The following is a 19,935-nucleotide window of genomic DNA, read 5'->3' on the forward strand; positions in this document are numbered from 1 at the left end:
AGACAGGGTTCCAAATAGGAAAAGGAGTATGTCAAGGCTGTATATTGTCACCCTGCTTATTTAACTTATATGCAGAGTACATCATGAGAAACGCTGGGCTGGAAGAAGCACAAGTTGGAATCAAGATTGCCAGGAGAAATATCAATAACCTCAGATATGCAGATGATACCACCCTTATGGCAGAAAGTGAAGAGGAACTAAAAAGCCTCTTGATGAAAGTGAAAGAGGAGAGTGAAAAAGTTGGCTTAAAGCTCAACATTCAGAAAACGAAGATCATGGCAACTAGTACCATCACTTCATGGGAAATAGATGGGGAAACAGTGTCAGACTTTATTTTGGGGGGCTCCAAAATCACTGCAGATGGTGATTGCAGCCATGAAATTAAAACTTACTCCTTGGAAGAAAAGTTATGACCAACCTAGATTTACCAACAAAGGTCTGTCTAGTCAAGGCTATGGTTTTTCCAGTGGTCATGTATGGATGTGAGAGTTGGACTGTGAAGAAAGCTGAGCACCGAAGAATTGATGCATTTGAAGTGTGGTGTTGGAGAAGACTCTTGAGAGTCCCTTGGACTGCAAGGAGATCCAACCAGTCCATTCTAAAGGAGATCAGCCCTGGGTGTTCTTTGGAAGGAATGATGCTAAAGCTGAAACTCCAATACTTTGGCTACCTCATGTGAAGAGTTGACCCGTTGGAAAAGCCTCTGATGCTGGGAGGGATTGGGGGCAGGAGAAGAAGGGGACGACAGAGGATGAGATGGCTGGATGGCATCACCAACTCGATGGACGTGAGTTTGAGTGAACTCCAGGAGATGGTGATGGACAGGGAGGCCTGGCGTGCTGCGATTCATGGGGTCGCAGAGTCGGACACGACTGAGCGACTGAACTGAACTGAACTGGACTGATGTATGTATATGGCTCTTTCTCCAGATACGGAGTCCCGTCACATCTTTGTACAATCCGTTCTCCTGCCACCCCAGAATCCCAGATTCCCTCAGTCTTCTCGAAAGACTTCCCAGGAGAGCCCAAACACGTCAAGGTAGGCTCTGTGGCATCTCGGAATTATCTCGGTCTCCCAGCCTGGGGGAGACAGCAGAGAAGGTTAGGAAGGGAGAAGAGGAACGAGAGGCCCCGGCGCCTCTTTCCCGGCTAAGAAACTGTAGGCACCGCTCCTGACAATTCGCCATCTGTTTGGTGGGCGGGCAGTGGGCAAGGTTGTAGGGAAAGGGACCCCCGGCAATGGTGAAACTTTCTTCAAGAAACCAAAGGTGCTCCTGCAAACCCGCCTGCGGTTTGGCAGTAGGTGGGGCTGCAAGTGGAAAGGATTCCTGTCTGCGTTTCTGCGTTAGGCTTCAGAAAAGTCCACCTCCCGGTTGGCAGGCGTAGGCTACTGTGGGCGGGGCTTTGAGTGAAAAGACCCTCTGAGATCTAACTTTGGGGAGCTCGGTTTGCGGATTGGAGCGGGACCTCAGGCAGGCTCGCCAACCAGAGGTTGGCTGAGGCGGGGAGATGGGCGGGACTTTTAGAGGGAAAGGCCAGTCAGACCAGTAGGTCTGTGGGTGGGACTTAGATATCCGTGGGTCAGAAGTAAGGTCCCGCGCCTGCGTGAGCCACGGTCTGTTGGTTGCTGCCCTCTCTTCCTGGCTGGTTGAGAGTTTACCCCGCCGAGCTGCGCAATGCGGAGGCTGCAGGTGGTGCTGGGTCACCTGGAGGGCCGGCCCGCTTCGGACCCGGAGCCGCAGGCCACCCCGTGTTGGAGCGGCGCGCGGCGGGCGTCCGCAGAGGATGTCGTGGTGGTGCACGGGCGGCGCACGGCCATTGGCCGGTCGGGCCGCGGCGGCTTCAAGGTGAGGCACCTGGGCTCGAGAGCCAGGTGTGAGATGGAGGCCCGGGGTGGGCTGGGGTCTGGCTCCTCCGTTCGTTTCCTTTCGGCGTCGGTGGTGGCTTTGTGCTCGAGCTGTGACCGCTCTGCCCCTTTGAGGGAGGGCGAGGCTTTGGTAGCTGGGGTCCCGACTCGGGATCCTAGCGGTCGCTCTTTCGGCTGTAGGACACCACCCCCGACGAGCTTCTCTCCGCCGTCATGACCGCGGTTCTCCAGGACGTCAAGCTGAGCCCGGCCCAGCTGGGAGATATCTGTGTGGGTGAGTGCACTACCCTGGCCCTGCGCTCGATCCTCGCCTTCCCATCCCGTCAAAGCGCTCCTCAAACACCTCCCTCCATTCAGGCGCTTTCCAGGCGTCTTCAGTGAGGGGAACGGCGACGGACTGCACGCAGATAAGTGTAATGGTCTCTTTAGGGCTACAGACTCCACCACCTCTCCCACCCCTGCTTCCAGGCACTTTTTGTGCCGGCTCCAAGCACATTCTTCATATTAAGTATGATAGGAAGTAGGAATCGCAAGGGACAAACATTTTCACGCCAGAGTTTTGGTGCCAGGGTTTGAGAACACCCTAAGGGACAGGAGACTGGGTTTCTCTACCCATCCTGATGTACTGTCTATGCCAGGGTAGAACAGAGGAAGCATCGAAAAACCATCAAAGTCCAGCTTTGCAGTTAATAATTGAGAAACTGCCTGGGGGATTTGCAGCAGAGCTTGGACTTGAATCTAGGGCCTCTTGACCTTTAGTATAATCTTTTCCCCCACCTCTGCTTCCCACCTTAGCCTGGAACCTAACATTATATGGTAAGAGTCTCATCACAGAGGTGCTACCCCTAGGTGGGGGATCACTGTTCAACCCCTGGAGTGTGAGTAGGTGGAGGACACTCAAGGAGGCGTGCATTTTCAGAAACACTTTCCTAACTGACAGGACTGCCTCCTCCGACTTCAAGCTTTGCACTACATTCTTCTTTCCGTGTTACCTTTAAAGGCAGGCGACCTGCCCAGAGTGTGCTGATTTGGAAAAGCAGGGTGCTTGGGCAGGGCACCTGGGGCCTCTCAGGGACTGGATCTAGTGTCTGACCAGCACACGCTGCTGTGTAGCTGGCTCACGCCGCTCCAGACCTTGACATTCCAGTGGTTCTGAAGGAGGATTTGGAATGCCCGCGCTCTGGTTGTCACAGCCGTGCCTTAGTGCCCAGAGCACCACCTGGCACTGACTGGAGGTTTGCTGTCCACAGGAAACGTGCTTCAGCCTGGGGCCGGAGCGACCATGGCCCGAATCGCCCAGTTTCTGAGGTAAACTTTTCTGGTTCTTGCTCTGGGTTGACTATTCAGACTTGCTTGGGCTCCGGCCCCAGAGAACTCAGCCTGCTGGTGGGAGAAGATCAGGGTCTGGTGGACTCCAGACCCGAACACAGCCAGGGTGCTCAGCACCCTGTTTTTCTGGATGCCACCTTTCCCCCACTTTGAAAGGAGAGTGTGTTTACTAGTGCGGAGCCAGGACAAACAGCCTTTGGGCCTGGAGCAGAAAGTTCACTGTGGCCCAGTCTTTCTTAAGTTGAAGTCAACTTGTTGCTTTGGCTTTTGTAAGTGTGAACTTTGCCTGGATATTTACAGGTAAATATCCAGGTTGGCACACTGAAGAGAGCTTTTTAAATGCTAGTTGGGCAAGCTGGCGCCTCCAAAGCAGAGCTCATCCACAGAAACTTAGGAATGGGCCAGAACCCAAGGGTCACCCAGAAGGTACCCTGGTGAATTGCCCTTTACCTCTTGTCCTAAGATAGGGGAGGAGCTTTAAATTATTTTCCTGTGTAGATTTAAGAACCGCTTAGGTCTATAATCCCAGTTGCATGGATAAGCAACAATAGGAACATCAACTAGTGAAGGAACAGGAAAATGACAAAGAATGTGGAGACTAGGAGACATTCAGAGTGCTTAGCCTAGACTTCAAAAGATTCCTCGATCTGCCTCCAGATTTGCCTTCCAGTCTTATCTACCTGCCGCTGCTGCTTTAAGCCACCCTGTCTGCCATGCAGTACTGTCCCTGCCGCCCTTCTCCTCGCTAGTTAGACTCTGCCCAAACAGTGTCACCGTTTTCACCAGACTTCCCTGAGCACCCAAAGCTTAGCAAGAGGGCTTCTTTTCCAGTCGCTGGCTACGCGCTTCCTTTTGATGTGCTTTGCTGTCTTGCTCTGTTGCTGTAGATGTGGCTAGTTAATTCACTTTCTGTGTGTGGTTGGGCGTCCTCTCGGGCGCTGTATTATAAGCATGTCAGCATCCCTCACACTGAGTCAGTGTTTACCGATCACTGGGTGGATTGGGTGAAGGGGCAGTACCTAAGCAGTAGGGTGTTAGGGGACCTGGGAAGGGTAAACAGGCTACAGGTGCCTAGGACATTCTCCACCCAAGAAGGTCTCAGCAAAGCCTGGCCTGGCCTCTAGTCTAAAGGTTCCCAACTCTGGTCACATGCTAGAATCAGCAGGTTTCACCCCGAGGTTCGGAGTCCATGGGTCTCGGGATTTGCGCAGGACTTTGTGCCCGTTCCCAGCTCAGATTACATTGGCAGAGGTGGCTCCACCAGCTTCTAGGGCTGAAACCCGTGTGAAAGCCTGGGGGAACCCACCCGAAGGAGGGATGTTAGAATACCTAGTACATGTCAGGGTTCTTTGTCCAGCTGGGAACAGGCTTTCCATAGAGAATGGTGGGAGCATACAGGCTGAGAGTAGGGATGGTTTCTGGCCTCATATTTTAGACATTCTTTTTTTTTTAAATTGAAGCATAGTTGATTTACAATGTTGTACTTCTACTGTAGCGAAATGATTCAGGTACACACATGTTTATATACATTCTTTTTAAAAAAATATCCTTCTCCGTTACGGTTCATCACGGGATAGTGACTGTAGTTCCCAGTGCTGCACAGGAGGACCTTGTTGTTTATCCACCTTTATGTAATCGTTTGGGTCTGTCAGCCCCGAACTCCCATGCCATCCTTGCCCTAATCACCGCCCCCACCACAAGTCTGTTTTCTGGGCGTCCATTTCTGTTTTGAAGATAAGCTCATTTGTGTCATATCTTAGATTCCACGTGGAAGCGATATCATGTATGTGGCCTTCTTTGTCTGACTGACTTCCCTCAGTGTGACAGTCTCTCTTCAGGTCCATCCGTGTTGCTGCATGTGGTGTTATTCCATTCTTTTTATGACTGAGTAATATTCCACTGTATACACCTATCGCATTTTCTTTATCCAGTCCTCTGCTGATGGACGTTTGCGTTGCTCCCATGTCTTGGCTCTTGTAAATGGTGCTGCAGTGAACACTGGGATGCATGTATCTTTTTGAATTATAGTTTTGAATGGATGTGGGCCCAGGAGTTGGATCGCCCAATCACACGGCAAGGCTAATTTTAGCTTTTTGAGTGCCCTCCATACTGTTTGCCCTGGTGGCTGCTCCAATTTACATTCCCACAAGCAATGTAGGAGGGTTCTGTTCTCTGCACGCCCTAGCCAGGATTTGTTATATATAGACTCTTAAATTTTAATTTTTTGTTTTATATTGGAGTACAGTTGATTTACAATGTTGTGCTCATTTCAGGTGTACAGCAAAGTTATGCAGTTATACATATAAATATATTCATTCTTTTCCCATATAGGTTATTACAGATTATTGAGTCAAGTTCCCTGTGCTATATAGTAGGTCCTTGATGATGTATCTATTTTATATATAGTAGTGTGTATATGTTAATCCCAAACCCCTAATTTATCCCTCCCCCCACCTTTCCCCTTTGGTAGCCATAAAGTTGTTTTCCAAGTGTGTTTCTATTTTGTAAATAGGTTCATTTGTGTCATTTTTTAGGTCCCACATACAAGTGATGTCATGTATTTGTCCTTCTCTGTCTGACTTAGTGTGATCATCTCTAGGTCTGCCCATGCTGCTGCAAATGGGGTTATTTTTTCTTTTTCGTGGCTGAACAGTATTGCATCGTATATACGTACCACCTCTTCACTCACTCCTCTGATGATGGACATTTTGGCAGCCTCCGTGTCTTGGCTAAATGTAAACAGTGCTGCAGTCAAGGTTGGAGTACATGTATCTTTTTGAGTTATGGCTTTCTCCAAATATATGCCCAGGAGTGGGATTGCCAGATCATTGTTAGCTTTATAAAGACACCACTATACGGTTTTCCATGGTGGTTGCACCAGTTTACATTCCCATCAGCAGTGCAGGAGGGTTTGCTTTGCTCCATGCCCTCTCCAGCATTTACTGTGTAGACTTTTTGATGATGGCCATTGTGACCAGTGTGAAATGATGCCTCATTGTAGTTTTGATTTACATTACTCTATAATAAGTAGTGAGGTTGAGCCGCCTTTCATGTGCCTCTTGGCTATCTGTATGTCTTCTCTGGAGAAATGTTTATTTAGATCTTTTGCCCATTTTTTGATTAGGTTTGTTTGTTTTTTTTTTTTAATATTGAACTGCATGGAGCTGTTTTTGTATTTTGAAGATAAATTTCTTATTGGTCACTTTGCAAATATTTTCAGCCATTCTGTGGGTTGTCTTTCATTTTGTTTATGGTTTCCTTTGCTGTGCAAAAGCTTTTTAAGTTTAATTTGGTCTCTCTTTTTTTTTTTTCTTCTATTTTTACTACTCTGGGAAGTGAATCAAAGAAAGATATTGCTGCGATCTGTGTCAGAGAGTGTTCTGGCTATATTTTCCTCTAAGACTTCTGTAGCATCTGGCCAATTAGGTCTTTATTCCATTTGTATTTATTTTTGTGTATGGTGTTAAAGGGAGTTCTAATTTCATTTTTTATTAATACATGGAGCTGTTCAGTTTTCCAAGAACCATGTGTTGAAGAGTGTCTTTTCTCCATTCTGTGTCCTTGCCTCCTTTGTCATAGATGAGGTGACCATAGGTGTGTGGGCTTATCTCTGGGTTTTCTATCCTGTGCCATTGATGTGTATTTCTGTTTTTGTGCCAGTACCAGAACTGTTTTGATTAATATAGTTTAATAGTGTAGTCTGAAGTCAGGGAGCCTGATTCCCCAGCTCCATTTCTCTGTTTTTTAAAAACACCATTTGTAGCGGTGCTCCACTGCACGCTTGTGTGTGTGGCTGCACTGGGTCTTGGCTGTGGCCTGTGGGGTCTTCAGTTGCCGCACGTGACCTCTCAGTCACGGCAGGTGGAATCTAGTTCCCTGGCCAGGAATCGCACCGAGGACCCCTGCCCTGGGCCCAGGTTCGTTTCTCTTCCTCAAGATTGCTTTGGCTATTCAGGATCTTTTGTATTTTCATGCAAATCGTCATTTTTTTTTTCCTAATTTGTGAAAAATGCCATTGGTAATTTGACAGAGATTGCATTGAATATGTAGATTGCTTTGGGTAGTATAGTCATTTTGATAATATTGAGTTTTCTAATCCAAAAACATAGTATATCTCTCTTCTGTCTGTGCTATCTTTAATTTCTTTCATCAGCATCTCATAGTTTTGTAAGTACAGTATAGGTCTTTTGCCTTCTTCGGTAATTTTAATCCTAGGTATTTTATTCTTTTTGATGTGATGGTATATGGGATTATTTCCTTAATTTCTCTTTCTGATTTTTCATTGTTAGTGTATAGGAATGCAAGAGATTTCTGTGTATTAATTATGTATCCTGCATAATTACTGATTCATTGATGAGCTCTAGTAGTTTTCCGGTAGAGTATTCAGGATTTTCTGTGTATAGTATCAAGTCATCTGCAAACAGTGATAGTTTTACTTCTTCTTTTCCAACTTGGATTCTTTTATTTCTTTTTCTTCTGTGATTACGTGGCTAGAACTTCCAAAACTATGTTGAATAAAAGTGGCAAGAGTGAGCTACTTATTTTGTTCCTGATGTTAGAGAAAATTCATTCAGTTTTTCACTGTTGAGAATGATGTTAGCTGTGGGTTTGTCGTATATGGCCTTTATTATGTTGAAGTAGGTTCCCCCAAGCCTACTTTTTGGAGAGTTATTATCATAAATGGATGTTAAATTATCTCAAAAGCTTTTTTTGGATCTATCAAGATGATCATAATGGTTTTTATTCTTTAGATTGTTAATGTGGTGTATCACATTGGTTTGCATGTATTGAAGAATCCTTTGCATCCCTGGGATAAGTTCCATTTGATCATGAATTTATGATCCTTTTAATGTGTTGGTGGATTCGGTTTGCTAGTATTTTGTTGAGGATTTTTTTGTTGAGGATTTTGTGTTCATCAGTGATGTTAGCGTGTAATTTTCTTTCCTTTTTTCTTTAAATAGTCTCTCTCTCCAGTTTATTCTTTTAAAAAAAATTTATTTATTATTGGACTTACCTGCTGGTCCAGTGGTTAAGAATCTGCCACCAGTGTAGGGGACACAGGTTCAATCCCTGATTTGGGAGGATTCCATATGCTGCGGAGGAACTAAGCTGAATGCTGCAAGTGCTGAGCCCACGTGTCTAGAGCCAGTGCTCTGCAACAAGAGAAGCCATGGCAGTGAGAAGCTGCGTGCTGCAGCCAGAAAAAGCCCCCGCGCAGCAACAGAGACCCAGCACAGCCAAAAATAAATTAATTAAGAAATTTAAAGATAAATAATTCATTTTTAAAGAATTTTAGTTTTGGCTGCGCTGTGCCTTCATTGCTGCGTGCAGGATTGTCAGTGGTTGTAGTGAGCAGGAGCTGCTCTTCATCACGGTGCGTGGGCTTCTCACTGTGGTGGCTTCAGTGGTTGTGACTTGGAGATTCCAGAGAGAGGGCTCAGTAGGTGTGGCCCACGGGCTTAGTTGCCCCACTGCATGCAGAATCTTCCCGAACCAGGGATCGAGCCCGTGTCCCCTGCATTGGCAGGTGGATTGATTTTTAACCACTGGACCACCAGGGAATTCCTGTAATTTTCTTTTTTTTTGTTGGTATTTGTCTGGTTTTAGTATCAGGGTGATGGTGGTCTCATAGAATAAACTTGGGAGTGTTCCTTCCTCTGTAGTTTTTTGTAAGAGTTTCAGAAGGATCGGTGCTAGCTCTTAATGTTTGATAGAATTCACCTGTGAAGAATTCACTTCTGTTTGTTGGAAGTTTTTAAATCACAGTTTCAATTTCAGTACTTGTAATTGGTCTGTTTGAATTTCTCATTTCTCCCTGGTTCAACTGGAAGGTAGTACCTTTCTAAGAATTTGTCCATTTCTTCTAGGTTGTCCATTTTATTGGTATATAATTGCTTGTAGTAGTCTCTTATGATCTTTTGTATTTCTTTGACATCAGTTGTAACTTTTTTCATTTCTCATTTTATTGATTTGAGCCCGCTCCTTTTTTCTGATGAGTCTAGCTAAAGATTTATCAATTTTGTCAATTTTGTGTATCTTTAAAGAACCAGCTGCTACTCTCATTGATCTTTCGTATTGTTTTCTTCGTCTCTATTTCTCCTCTGATGTTTATGATTTCTTTCCTTCTACTAAGTTTGTGTTTTATTTGCTTTTCTTTCTCTGGGTGCTTTAGGCATAAGGTTAGGTTGTTTATTGGGGATTTTTCTTGTTTTCTGAGATAATCACTGTAAAGTTTCCTCTTTTGAGTGCCTTTGCTGCACTGCGTGGGTTTTGGATTGCTGTTTTGTCCTTTGTTTCTAGGTACTTTTTAAATTTGCTCCTTGATCTCCTTAGTTATCTGTTGGTTGTTTAGTAACATGTTGTTTAGCCTGCATATGTTTGTGTTTTTCACAGTTTTTCCCTGTAATTGATTTCTAATATCATAGCCTTGTGGCTGGAAAAGATGCTTGATATGTTTTCAGTTTTCTTAAATTTACCAAGGCGTGATTCGTGGCCCCAGATGTGATCTGCCTTAGAGAATGTTCCATGTGCACTGGAGAATAAAGTATATTCTGCTGTTTTTGGATGGAATGCTCTATAAATATCAATTAAGTCCATCTGGTTTAATATGTTTCCTTACTGATTTTCTATCGGGGTCATCTGTCCCATTGGTGTAAGTGGGTGTTAAAGTCCCCTACTATTATTGTATTACTGTCGATTTCCCTTTTTTTCTTAAAATTAAACTTTTTATTTTGAGACAGTATATTTAGATAATCACATGCAGTTTTAAGAAAGAATACAGAGACCCTCGCGTACTTTTTCCCCAGTTTCACCCAGAGGGAACATCTTGAAAAACTATTGTACAATTTCCCAACCATGATATTGACATTGATACCATCAAATTACAGAACATTTCCACTACCACAAGGCCTGTCTTATAGCCACACCCACTTTCCTTCTCACTCCTCTGCTCCCTTATCCCTGGCAACCACTAATCTCTATTTCTGTAATTTTATTTCAAGAAAGGTATATAAAGGGAACCACACCGATTGTAACCTTTTGGAATTGGCTTTTTTCACTCAGAATAATTCTTTGTAGATTTCATTCAGATTGTTGTGTCAGCAGCCTATTCCTTTTCATTGCTGAGTAATATTCCACGGTACACAGGTAGGGCCCACCCTCCCCAGGGCTGCTGGACCGGGTACAGAGGTTAAGAGGGAACCTGGCCTCATCTTGAGGGCCTACTGTGAGCTAGTCTGTGTTCAGCACACAGCTGGAGCTTTTCAGAGGCGGTATTGATGCATTTCCTATCTCTGTGCCTCCTACAGCCCTTCTTGGAAGTAGAACATGTGAAATGCCATAGTTGTAGAATTTGGAGCAAAATGAATTTTGTGAACGCTCTTCTAATTGCAAACAGACATCTTTGACACAATCTGGGAAACTTGAACATGGACTAAATATTAGATTATTTAAGGGTTATTATTATTTTTTGTTAGGTGTGACACTGGCATGCCAGTTATATAAAAACAATGTCGTTTGTTGGCTTGGCAGGTTGAACGGGTTACTAGTGAGAGGACACTGCATCTGGGATTTGCTTTAAGCACTCCAGCCTTGGGAAAGATGTGGGAGGGGGAGAAAGGAAGCACTGTTAACCAGTGTTGACAATAGAGGAAGCTGGGTGATTCGTATGTGGGAGTTCATTATAGTATTCTCTCTACTTCTGCGTGCGTCAGGACATTTCGTGAAAAAAGGCCTTTGAGTGTGCAGGGTTACTGAACCCACATTCCACAACTGGAGAAAGGTGATCTTGTCTTATCGCAGTGTCTGGTCTGTGGCTCCCATTGGTTTGTTTGAAGCCATTATTTAGCAGTCGTATGCCAGGAGACTCCTGGCTGGAACCAGTGTTGTGGAATCTCTAGCAGTGAATTGTATCAGCCTTGGTCATCCTGTCCCAGTGCTCTCTGATTTGCACGTAGGATTCTGTTCTTGCGGTGTCACCAATCTCTGCGGAAGAACTGTTTGCGGCTTCATGTAAGAATTATTGCCCAATCTGGGGTCAGTCCTGATTCCATCCCACATTCACTGGCTGTGTGACTTGCAGCAAGTCCCTTTGCCTCTCTGGGCCTCAGCTGCGTGGCTGTAAAATGGAGAACCTGGCTGTGATGTCCTGAGGGTCGAGAGTGGCAGGGCACCCTCCATATCCTGTCTGGCCTTGGGGTGGGCCATATGGGGAGGAGGGTGAGGGTGGAAGTGCTTTGGCCGACTTGACCTACCGTAGCAGTTTCTGTTTCCTGAAAGCCTGCAGATGAGGCTCAGAGAGGTTAAGTGACTTGGCCAGGGCTTCACAGCAGTGGCACTGATGGAGGTGAGGTTCGAACCTGAGACTCTCTGGTACGGTGCCTATACCACGGTGCCTCTCACAAGCGGGTCAAGAGGACCCTCAGGAATCATAGGGAGGATTTGTCCTCCTGTGAGAGGTGGTAAGCTCTGTGCCAGTGTGCAGTCTGGTGATGGACTGTCCACAGGGTCGGGTCCGGCTGAGGCTGCCCAGCCCCTGGCAGGCCCCTCCCGCCTCCCACAGCGGCCGTGACTGAGGTGAGCATGTTTTCATGCTCAGTTTTCACTTTTATGGCTGTTAGCATTTGCTTTAAACATTGACGTCTTCCTGTGTTGAGTGCATATATATTTACATTGTCGTTATGTCTTCTTGGATTGATCCCTCGATTATTATATACTGTCTTTCCTTGTCTCTTGTAACAGTCTTCTCTTAAAAATCTAGTTTATCTGATATGAGTATTGCTACTCCAGCTTTCTTTTGATTTCCATTTGCATGGAATATCTTTTTCCACTCCCTCACTTTCAGGCTGTATGTGTCCCTGGGTCTGAAATGGGTCTCTTATAGATAGCATGTATGTGGGTTTCGTTTTTGTATCCATTCAGCCAGTCTGTGTCTTTTGGTTGGAGCATTTGAATCATTTACACTTGAGGTGATTATCCATATGTGTGTTCCTATTGCCGTTTTCTTTTTTAAATATTTTTTATTTATTTTTGGCTATATTAGGTCTTCGTCTTGGCACATGGCATCTTCATTGTCACACGAGGGCTTCTCTCTGGTTGTGGTGCATGGGCTCAGTTGCCCTGTGGGATCTCAGTTCCCTGATCAGGGATCACACCCCATCCCCTGCATTGGAAGGTGAATTCTCAAGCCCTGGACCACCAGGGAAGTTCCACGCCCCCACCTTACTGCTGTTTTTGTAATTGTTTTGGATTTGTTTTTGTTGGTCTTCCTTTCTTCTGTTCTCTTCTCTGGTGGTTGGATGACTATCTTTAGTGTTGTGTTTGCGTTGCTTTTTCTGTGTGTGTGAATCTGTTGTAGTTTTGGTTTGCAGTTCCCATGAGGCTTCGATACAGCAGCGATCTATATATGTACAAGGTTAAGTTGCTGGTTCTTAATTTCAAATGTAGTTCCCATTTCCTTCAGTTGTACTCTCTTCTTCTCATGATTGCTGATTTTTTTAAAACTTATTTATTCGGCAGTGTCGGTCCCTGTTGTGGCAGTGGGATTTTTTGTCGTGGTGCTCAGGCTCCATAGCTGGGGTGTGTGGGCCTAGTCACTCCATGGCATGTGGACCACAGATCGCACTCACATCCCCTGCACTGCAAGGCGGACCTCCAGCCACTGGACCGTCATGGGTGCTGGTTTTGCCGTCCTATTGGTGTGTGGATGATTTCCTATTTCTTTGTTTGCTTTTATTGGAGAGCTTTCCCATTTTTTTATTTTCTTGTTAGGGAATTAGCTGGTTTTGTGGTGCTGACTTCTCTTAGCTTTTGCTTGTCTGTAAGGCTTTTGATTTCTCCGTTGGATCTGAATGAAAACCTTGCTGGGTGTTCTTGGTTGTGGGTTTTTCCTTTTCATCACTTTAAATATATTGCTGTCTTCTGATCTGCATTGTTGCTGCTGATAACCTTATGGGGATTCCTTGTATGTTATTTGTTGCTCTTTTATTTTTTGCTGTGTTGGGTGCTGAGTCTTCCTTGATGCGTGTGGGCTTTCTCTGTCCTCAGCAAGTGGGGCTGCTCTCCAGTTGCATGCGCAGGCGTCTCTCGCTGTGGAGCACGGCTCAGGCTCCGGGCTTCAGTAGTTGTGGCACACAGCTCTAGTTGCTCCGCAGCATGTGAGATCTTCCCAGACCAGGGATGGGAACCCGTGTCCCCTGCATTGGCAGGTGGACTCCCAATCACTGGCCCCCCAGGAAGCCCAGGCAGCCTGTCTTCTGATGGCTGGGTGGAGCTGTGTTCCTGTAGAGTTGGTTGTTGGGCCTGAGGCTTTCCAGCAGTGGAGCCTGCAGGTTGTTGGCTGGGCCCTGGTCTTGGTGCCAAAATGGGGGCCTCCAGGAGAGCTCACACCAATCATATTCCCTGGAGATTCCACTATCGTTGTGCTTGTCCTGAACCTCAGCCGGTGAGCTGCAGCCACCCTTTGCCTCCCCAGGAGACCCTCTAAGATCACTAGGTGGGCCTCGCCCAGGTTCCTGTAAAGGTGCTGCTTTAAGCTGGGCCCAGTGCACATGAAACCGGCTGTGTGCCCTCAGAGAGGGGGTCTCTGTTCCCCCAGCCCTGTGGAGCTCCTGCCCTCAAGCCCTGCTGGCCTTCAAGGCTAAATGATCTGGGGGTTCTTCCTTCTAAGGCCAGCCCCGCAGACTGTCTTGGAGGGCTCTTTTTATGTGGGAACATCCTGTGTAGTCTGCATGTGTTTAATATTTGTTGGTGCGAGAACTCTCTTTATAGTATGTCTGCCACCTCTTTCCTCAGTGTGTGCTGGTGCTGTCCCCTCTGACAGGGGGTGTGACTGATGCAGTGAGCAGAGCCTGTGCTGGGTATTGATCAGGGCCTCCTCTCTGCTCTGTGGTTGCACCGGCCTGTCAGGGCGCGGTCTGCTCCCTAGGTGTTGGAGTAGAAGCCCTCAGATCCCTTCCTTAACTGTGTGTGTGATATGCGGTATGAGGCAGCGGGGTTGGAGCACCCCCCTCAGAGAGAAACCACTGGGTATCCTGTTCCGGAGCTGTTCACCGTGGGTGTGCTCTGCTGTCACCTTTCACCCGTGCGCGAGCTCTCAGATAACGCCATTCGCATGTCTCTCAGCCCCATCGTAAGTGTGGGAATGCCACAGTTGGCCCTGGTGTCTCTCCAGTGTTGTTTTCACCAGGCCACCAGCATCCATCCACTGAAGTCAGGGCCCAGGTTGCAGTAATTATGGATCTGGACTGCCTGGGGGTGCTATGGAGCAGCTCAGACTCTGCCCTGGCCCCACCTCAGCATGTGCGTGTCCACAAAGTTCTCAGCTGCAAAAGCTAGACCTGTCTGGGCTACAGGAGATGTTCTGCAGGCACTGAGTTCACAAAGCCCATTGTTGTTCAGTCTCTCAGTCGTGTCCAGCTCTGCGACCCCATGGACTGCACCACACCAGGCTTTCCTGTCCTCCGCTATCTCCCGGAGTTTGCTCAAACTCATGTCCATTGACTTGGTGATGCCATCTCATCCTCTGTCACCCTCTTCTCCTCCTGCCTTCAATCTTTCCCAGCATCACGGTCTTTTCCAATGAGTCTGCTCTTCCCATCAGGTGGCCAAAGTATTGGAGCTTCATCTTCAGCATCAGTTCTTCTAATGAATATTCAGGGTTGATTTCCTTTAGGATTGACTGGTTTAATCTCTTTGTTGTCCAAGAGACTCTCTCAAGAGTCATCTCCAGTACCACAGTTTACAAGCATCAGTTCTTTGGTCCCCAGCCTTCTTTATAGTCCAGTTCTCACATCTGTACATGACTACTGGGAAAACTATAGCTTTGATTATACGGATCTTTGTCAACAGAGTGATGTCTCTGCTTTTTAATATGTTGTCTAGGCTTTGCTTCCAAGGAACAACAGGTGTCTTTTAATTTCACGGCTGCCGTCACTGTCTGTAGTGATATCGGAGCCCAAGAAAATAAAGTCTGTCACTGTTTCCATTTTTTCCCCTATTTGCCATGAAGTGATGGGTTTGAGTGCCATGATCTTATTTTTTTAAATGTTGAGTTTTAGGCCAGCTTTTTCACTGTCCTCTTTCACCTTCATCACGAGGCTCTTTAGTTCCTCTTTGCTTTCTGCAATAAGGGTGGTGTCGTCTGTGCATCTGAAGTTACTGATATTTCTCCCGGCAGTCTTGATTCCAGCTTGAGCTTCGTCTAGCCTGGCATTTCACATGATGTATTCTGCATATAAGTTAAATAATCCCATCGTGGGGTGTAAATCTGCTGTTCATGCCGCTGGGAGGAGAGATTGCAGCTCTTCTTCCTTAGTTGCACAGCCTCTGAGGCTCAGCTGTGGTTTCAGCCCCACCTCTGCATGTGGGTCACCCTCTGGTCCCTGCTCCCAAGTCTGCCCCAGAGCACGTGAGCCCACTCCGGCAGGGAGGGGCCTGAGAGCCTGTCCTGGCTGGAGCCCTTCCAGGTGTCTAGGAAGGTAGGGTCGCCGCTTGGGAGAAAGGCTCAATGGTGGCCCCACCCTTTGCACATCACTCAGCAGTGGGGCTTCGCTTGTACAGTGGTCCCGGCTTCCTCCGTGAGCGTTCTCAGTTGCAGAGCTCCTCACTCCCACCACCTCAGGCTGTCTCATGGCAGCCAACGGCAGTCCTCTCCCTAGGTCTGCTTTCCACACCCAGCCCGTGTGCACCAGTGGACACGTGTCTCAGGCTGGGGCGCAGAGGGCTGGGTCAGACCATCTGTGCAGGTCTCTCCGTCCTGCCTGCCGGTTGCTGTGTTCTCCTCCGAGTTTCCGAAGATCCCCTTCTGCCCAGCTGATCTCCCTGCCATTGAGGGGGCTTCCCCACATGCAGGAACCTTCTCTTCTTCAGCTTCACCCTCAGGGGTGTAGGTTCCATCCCACTTCCTCTTCCTTTTCCCTTCTTTCTTTTTTCCTACCTGGGTATGTGGGGGATCTATCTTGCCTCTCATCCACGTGTCTTTTTGAATTCGAGTTTTGTCTGGATGTGCACCAAGGAGCGGGATTCTTGGATCAGATGGCAACTCTATTTTTAGCTTTTTGAGGCACGTCCATACTGTTTTCCATAGTAGCTACACCAGCTTACATTCCCACCAACATTGTAGGAGGGTTCCTTTTCTGTCCACCCTCTGTGGTATTTATTTGTAGACTTTTAAACGATGGCCATTCTGACTGGTGTGAAGTGATACCTCGTTATACTTCTGACTTGCATTTCTCTAATAATTAGCGATGTGGAGCCTCTTTTCCTGGGCCTGTGAGGCCTCTGTCATACTGTAGACATTTCTTTTGCACTGGTTCTCTGTCCTGGCCACAGGCGTATTCTCTGTTCTTTAGGGCAGCAGTCTCCAATCCTTTTGGCACCAGGGATCAGTTTTGTGGAGGCCAGTTTTTCCACGAACTGGTGTATGGGGGGATGGTTTCAGGATCATTCAAGCACATTAAATTTACAGTACACACTATTTCTATTATCATTACACTGTGATGTATAATGAGACCATTATACAACTCACCATAATGCAGAGTCAGTGGGAGCCCTGAGCTTGTTTTCTTACAGCTAGACAGTCCCATCTGGGGGTGGTGTGAAAAGCATGTGTTGCTTCTGTCCGGTCTACTCCATAATCTCATGTAGGTTGCTGTCACTGCAGAAAACCCTGCCTCATAAAGATTAGATATTGGAAATGGAAGCAGGTTTTTCAGTGCTTTTGTGGAAATCTCAGGATATTCTGCCTCGATTTGAATCCAGAAAGTGTGGAGATTTGAAATTGTCTGAAACATGACTTTTAAGGCCACCATCATTTTCAGTCTAAAGCAGTTGATCCTCTTCTAGCACAGCCAAAGTCAGTTTCCCTGGCTTATTCACAAATGGGTTGTGGATCCATTCCTTTCCAGTTCGGGGGTCTTTTGTGGTTGGGAAGTAATGCTCAGACTCTCTTGAAAGCTGAGATAGGTGATCCTGCAACAGCTGGGAGAAGGAAGGTGCTGGCTCAGTCTGTTTCAAAATTTCTGCTAATGGTTGAAAAATCCCAATGTTCACCCATTGCCCACGTAACTCCAGTTTGGCTGTGAATGCAGCCACTTTATCTGCCAACTTGAACACAGTTGTCATTCTACCCTAAAATGACAGATTGAATTCGTTGAGTAGGTTAAGTATGTCACTCAAAGTAGGCAAGTTTTGTGATCCACTCTGCGTCACTGAAATGTGGTGACTTTTCCTAAAAGAAATCTCTGGAGCGGCTCTTGTAACTCTGGCCAGGGATCTTGTGTGTAAGACGTGTGTGCTCCGAGTCCATCTCCTCAGAGAGTTCTGTGCACAGACATGAGTTGTGGCAAGCACTTTAATGTGGCTGATAACTGTAATCCTGTCTCAGAACACTGCTAAGTTCAGGTGACTTTTTCACATAGCCAGCATTTCCCTATGGAGGATGTGGTGTGTAGACTCACATTCAGAAGCCACCTCTTTGACTTGAGTAGTGAAACCAGAAAGCCATCCAGTCATGGCAGCTGCTCCATTCATGCATGACACAAAAAGACCAGTTCAGTTTTCCTGGTATGTAATCAAAGATTTGAATCGTTCTGCAACTGTAGTGTGGTTGGCAACGAAAGGGCACATAACATATCCGCATACACATCCTTCTAAAAAACAGATTGCACAGACAAGCTCTGTTGCCTTGTGGTCAAAGTCGATAGACTCACCAACCTGGTCTGTGTACCTCGGGGAGTCATTTATCCTCTTTAACAACTGTGTTGGGCTCTCCTGGTGGCTCAGATGGTACAGAATCCACCTGCAATGTGGGAGACCTGGGTTTGATCCCTGGGTTGGGAAGAGTCCCCTGCAGGAGGGCATGGCAACCCACTCTAGTATTCTTGCCTGGAGAATCCCATGGGTAGAGGAGCCTGGCGGGCTGCAGTCCGTGGGTTTGCAAAGAGGCAGACACGACTGAGCGACTAAGCACGGCACACAGCACAACGTCTGCTGCTATTAATCTTCTCATCAGTTTGTCTAGTTATGGTGCTGTCTGAAAGAGGAACACGTGCCACCATTTAAACTGCAGCCTCTCCTCTAAAAGTTCACAACAGATGTCAGGCAGGATCAACTCTACCAGTAGAGCAGGCCTTCTTAACTTTAGCTGTAAGGTTAGCCACTATGAATGATGCTCTCAGTATAGGTCTGTTTGATGAAGTGAGTGGTAGCCTTCAGCAATTGCTTCTGTTCTTCATGTTTTGAGTTTTTTCTTTGTAAAAATGCCAAAGGCTTGCCTGTCTGTCTGTAATGTTGGTTGCGCTGGATCTTCGTTGTTGCACCCAGGCTTTCGCAAGTTGTGGCGAACGGGGTCTACTCTGTCGTGGAACAGGGGCTCCGGGCACATGGGCTTCAGTAGTTGTGGCGCACGGGCTTCGCTGCTCTGAGGCATGTGGAATTTTGCTGGACCAGGGATCAAACCTGTGTGCCCTGCATTGTCAGGCGGATTCCTACCCACTGTACCACCAGGGGAGTCCCAAAGGCTTGGCTTTTAATGCAGGGTGCTTGGTCTCCATGTGGAAAAGCAGTTTTGAAGGTTTTTTAGCTTTGTTGGATGGCTGGTCACCACAGTTACAAAGCACGCTTGGAAACTGAGTCACTTGTTGTAATGAACCCATAATTTAATTAGGGCTCTTGGTATTTTCTTTTAAATGCAGCTTTCGTTCTTGTCGGCAGTCTTAAGCATCTTCTGCTCTCTCATCATTGGGTCTTCTCACCTTTTAAGAAGCTCTCCAGCGACGTTTGCTTTCTACTCATTTTGGCTAGGGTTAGCTTGTGGGCTTATGAAAACTGAGACAGGTGCATAGTGTGGGAAAGAGGCCCAGACGGAAGTGGTCAATAAAACAATGGGCGAGCCACAGGTGGACTGAAGTGTCAGATTCTGACTTAAAGCCTGCCACCAGATATGGCTTAACTGTCGCTTGCCACTCACTGATAGGGCTCTGATATGAATCTGCAGCTGATTTGTTATGGTCCGTGTGTGGTCAGACCTCTCTGCTAATGATAGATGTGTATTTGCAGCCACTCCCCACCCTAACCTCACTGACTCGCTCCACCTCAGATTGTCACCCATCAGATTCTTAGAAGGTGCGCATAGCCTAGATCCCTTGAATGCTCATGCACAGAAGGGTTTGAGCTCCTATGAGAATCTAAGGCTGCAGCTGATCTGGCAGGAGGCGGAGCTCAGGCGGTAGTGCAGGCGATGGGCATGGCCACCAGCTGCCACCCGCCTCCTGCGGTGCCCAATTCCTAACAGGCCAAGGACCGGTACTCACCCATGGTCTGAGGGCTGGAGACCCTGGCTCTAGGAGAAAGAGGGTTGTACAGTTTCACTTTTGAACCTTCAAAGCCAAGACAAGACCCAGCCAGCCTTCTCTTGCCTTTGGGCCGAGCTTGGCCTTGGCTGAGGAGAATCACTGGATGGAAGGGCACGTGCTTGCGGGGCCTGGGGCGCAAGTGCCTGCAGAGATGGGTTTGCCCAGTGTGAATTGCCTGGAGTGCAGGCAGGGCTGCCTGTTTGTTCCCCTGGTCTTTCTGTCCGACCTCCCCCCAACTCCCCTACAAAGGGGCAGTCAGGCTGGCCAGGAGCCCGGGCCTGCTTTCCCTGAGCGCTGGGCAGAGAGAGGGGGGCTGACTTTCTTGCTTCCTGTTTCAGTGACATCCCGGAGACTGTGCCTTTGTCAGCTGTCAATAGGCAGTGTTCGT

At 47.1% G+C, this 19,935-nt stretch overlaps 1 protein-coding gene across 1 annotated transcript in view; it reads left to right on the top strand.

Moving 5' to 3' along the window:
• Positions 1 to 1,565: 1,565 nt before the first annotated feature.
• Positions 1,566 to 19,935, top strand: part of ACAA1 (acetyl-CoA acyltransferase 1) — a 24,363-nt gene continuing 5,993 nt past the window's right edge. Inside the window, exons 1-4 of the mRNA XM_010835509.1 lie at positions 1,566 to 1,846; positions 2,047 to 2,140; positions 3,117 to 3,174; positions 19,886 to 19,933. Coding sequence (XP_010833811.1) covers positions 1,676 to 1,846; positions 2,047 to 2,140; positions 3,117 to 3,174; positions 19,886 to 19,933 — 371 coding nt within the window. The 5' untranslated portion in view covers positions 1,566 to 1,675. The remainder of the gene's footprint in view (positions 1,847 to 2,046; positions 2,141 to 3,116; positions 3,175 to 19,885; positions 19,934 to 19,935) is intronic.

This window comes from Bison bison, unplaced genomic scaffold (genome assembly GCF_000754665.1).
Source record: "Bison bison bison isolate TAMUID 2011002044 unplaced genomic scaffold, Bison_UMD1.0 scf7180017864043, whole genome shotgun sequence".
Classification (NCBI taxonomy): domain Eukaryota; kingdom Metazoa; phylum Chordata; class Mammalia; order Artiodactyla; family Bovidae; genus Bison; species Bison bison.